A 3,745-nucleotide genomic window follows, 5' to 3' on the forward strand; every position below is an offset into this window, starting at 1 on the left:
GAGCTGCCAGTCAGCGTAAACCATACCCTTCTCTTGAATTGGCTTTGGTGTGATTGATCCTCAAAGGTGTGATTAGGCTGCTGGCTGCAGAACCTAATGCTTAGAGGCTAGCACTTCTGACTGGTCAATACATAAACAAAACACCATACATTCAGGGGAAGCTAAAAAAAAAAAAAAAAAAGACTGTAAAACAAGTGTACTAAAGCATCCAGTTCCCTGATGGACGGTATGCTCTCCCTAGCTATTCCATTACAAGTCCATAAGTGGAGTTGAACCAAGGTCTAAATCCTTTGTTTTGGGGTTGGGTTTTTTGTTTGGGGTTTTTTTGTTTGGGGGGGGGGGATTTTTGTTTGTTTGGGGTTTTTTGTTAGGAAAAATCAAGCATACAGTAGCCAAGCTGTGAGTGTCTTTTCTGGAAACCTAGGACTCACAGTGAGAATGCTTGCCAAACAATTGCAGGAGCGAGAGAAGAGGAAGAATGTTAACTGCATGATGGCCAGATGTGGAAATCAGATCAGAGTCCTCAAACAGGTTTAAGAGACTTCAGGCATCTGTGTACAAAATTTGGTTCGCTGTGTGTTTTCTGAAAATGTCTTCTATTTCTTGCACTTTCTGATATTGAAATGATCTTTCTGTCCTCCCAAATAGGGGTATGGGGCCCAATCCTAGCATGAGAGAGAACACACACATTTGAAACTATACTCTGTCTTTACATACATAAATTCAGAGGGTTCTGTGAAAACTGGATTATACAACACATTTTTTAAAATGCATCTGAGCCCTTTAAATGCAAATCCTTTCTCTGAAATGAAAAGACCGTAATTGAATCTCTATCCAATTTGCAAGCTTAGAGAAAGCAGCTGAGCTATTAATCATCAAAAAAATGTAAAGTAATGGAAATATTAAATGACATTATTATACTTCTTCCTCTGAGATAAATAGGTGAGCAGGTGCTGATAACAGCTAGTTGGGATTGGCATTGCCCTGCAAATCTGAGGTTTTCAGGAGCCCATGAAAAGCTGAGTAAAAATTGTGAGTTCTTGAGTTGCTATGTCCACATTATTTTCTCTCCTTTTTCTAGCAATTGCTATAATTGAATCCATGGCAGGACTTCTAGGAAACAGAACTATCTTGGCTCTCAGTTCAACTAGCTGCATCAGGAGCAAAATATTGTCCTCGTATGATATGATTATGATCTTTCTGAGTTTATCCAGATTCTTTCTGCAGTCCTGGATGATGCTGGATTTGTTCCTAAGTCTGTTTTGCAAAACCTCCTATTATGAAGAAAATTTGTTTGTAATTTTCAAGACAGTTTTTATGTTTCTGAACTACTCCAGCCTCTGGTTTGCTGCCTGGCTTAGTGTCTTCTATTGTACCAAGGTTGCTAGTTTTACGCAGTCTTTTTTCATCTGGCTGAAGCAAAGAATTTCCAGTCTCATGCCCTGGATGCTGATAACATCATCTCTTTTCTCCTTTGCAACCTCTCTTCCTTTCGCCTGGGATATCTACAATGTACGCAACAACTTCACTGCTCCTTTAACCATGACAAACTCTTCAGAAAGAAGAGTCACAATAAAAGCTAGTTTATTTTTTTTAATTCTTCTCTGTAATGCTGGTATAACTTTGCCTTTAACACTGTTTGTTGTTTCAAGTATCCTGCTGATTAGGTCTCTGTGGGTACACACCAGACAGATGCAAAATAATGCAACTGGCTTCAGGGATCCCAGCTTAGAGGCTCATATCAGTGCCATCAAGTCAGTCTTTTCCTTCGTTATCCTCTATGTTACATATTTTATTTCTTTGGTTCTCACTTTAGCCAACTTCTTTTTACCTTTAAGCATTGGGGAAGCCATATGTATAGCTGTAATGGCTGCCTGTCCTGCAGGACACTCTATGGTCTTAATCTGGAGCAACCCCAAATTTCGAGAGCTGCCAGCTAGGATTTTGCACCATGCAAACTGTCATGTCAGAACTAGATCTATGTAAAAGATGCTGGGCTAGCCTGGGCTTTCTAGTTTAGATCTAAATTAATTAAAGTGAAGTCACCAGAGGTATAAAATAATACAACCATGAATTAGATTAGAGCTCTCATCTGGAATCATGAAGAAGCTGGGAATTTGCTTTACTTGGATGTGATCCTTGTAATGAAGAACTCTGCAAGTTCTCCTCTATTTTAAAAGACGATTGCCTGCAGAATACAAGTACTGTACTTCCTGTACTTTCTTTGGAAATCACCACTGCTTCTGTAAGACAGCAGAAAAACAAGGCCAAGACTCAGACAATAATGTAATCATTTGAAATGGTTTAAGTTACAAATCAGACTCTCATGATACTAACAGAACAGACTTGCTAAAGCACAGGCATGCTCAAATTTTGTATGTCAATATGAAGCTTGAAGGCTGTTTCTGGTTAGTACAAGCACATAATAAGGATGCTAAGGAATTTTCAAGAATTTGGTAATTTCTTACTGATAATTTTCAACTGCTCATTGATTCTATAAGTAGAAAAATACTTGCTGATTCTAAAAACATCTTTAAGATTCCAGAATGATTCAGTAAAGAATGACACAGCCTTTTGAACTTCCTGCCATTGCTGAACTAGTAATCAATGACTGTGTTGCCAACAAAAAGATACATTGGAAGACTCTCCAAAATCCTGTGATTAGAGTTAATAGGAAAAAGAATTTCCTTAATGTCAGACTTTTCTGAAGAATTAATTAAAAGGTTAATATTTCAGGGTGTGCTATAGAGAATAGATTCCTCAAATCAGAAGCATGGATTTGTGTCATTTAAATATTGTCAAGTATCAATAAATTTCTAAATTATTAAAATTAATTAATATTACTGAGAAAATAGTTCACCAATGTTTAAATATATGGCTTGAAATTCTCTTTAAAAGTTTCTAGAAATTGCACATCTTCATGAAGTGTCTCAATTTTCACAAGCTGTGTCCTGTAATTTTTTTCTATGCAGGAATTCCTTCGGCTTTAGAAATAAAGTACAGTTTCCTGGGCAAATTACATTTTTTTGGCAGAGTCCAAAACTCAGCAAATTATTGTTACATTAGAACTGGATCTTTATGATCCTTTTCAGTTGCAGTGGGAGTTTACATTCTTTTAAAGTGATCATCACTGAAATATATATGGCTCGAGCCTTGTGTTGACTAAGCCCATTCTGATTTAAAATATCTGGTTTTGATGTTGTCACAGTTAATCTGTTTGAAGCAATGTATTAAACTGAGTTTGTGGAAGAACTGGGTTTTTAAAAAGATTTAAAGATACCGAATTAATTAATTATTTCTGTTGGAGTCTTTCTTCCACTTTATGACATAAACCATTCCACAGGTGACAGCAGTGGCTTGCAGAAGAATTTTGTATGGCATTTAACAGAGCTGGTGAAAATTCAGGACATGGCAATGACACCATGATGTGGCATTTTTTCCACCTATGAAAAATGATGGCTCCCAGCTTAGCACCATAAAACACACATGTTGGGATATTTGGTCTATCCTCTGCCCCTCCATGGTGTCCCCTCACTGGCATTAGGGGAAAAACCTCCTGTCTCTCTGACCACAGGAACAAGAAAGACACATGGGGTATGGTCAACCCATAAAATATGTATTTTGTCCTGCTCCAGGCTGAGCTATAAGACATGTGGCTGCTCAGCAGGGTTACCCTGAAAAGCCCGTATCATGTAGTTTGGTTTATATTACTTTATTCCTTTTCCATTTTTCCCCTCAAGAATAA

At 37.5% G+C, this 3,745-nt stretch overlaps 1 protein-coding gene across 1 annotated transcript; it reads left to right on the plus strand.

Moving 5' to 3' along the window:
• Window positions 1-1,050: 1,050 nt before the first annotated feature.
• On the plus strand, window positions 1,051-1,986 carry LOC129197809 (taste receptor type 2 member 40-like). The gene has a single exon (XM_054806564.1). The coding sequence runs from the start codon at window positions 1,051-1,053 to the stop codon at window positions 1,984-1,986; it is 936 nt and encodes a 311-aa protein (XP_054662539.1).
• The last annotated feature ends 1,759 nt before the right edge of the window (window positions 1,987-3,745 follow it).

Source organism: Grus americana, chromosome 1 (genome assembly GCF_028858705.1).
Source record: "Grus americana isolate bGruAme1 chromosome 1, bGruAme1.mat, whole genome shotgun sequence".
Taxonomy (NCBI): domain Eukaryota; kingdom Metazoa; phylum Chordata; class Aves; order Gruiformes; family Gruidae; genus Grus; species Grus americana.

Bases quoted from the DNA above. Each gene is read 5' to 3' on its own strand.
- LOC129197809 (XM_054806564.1), top strand. From the start codon at position 1,051: ATGTCCACATTATTTTCTCTCCTTTTTCTAGCAATTGCTATAATTGAA.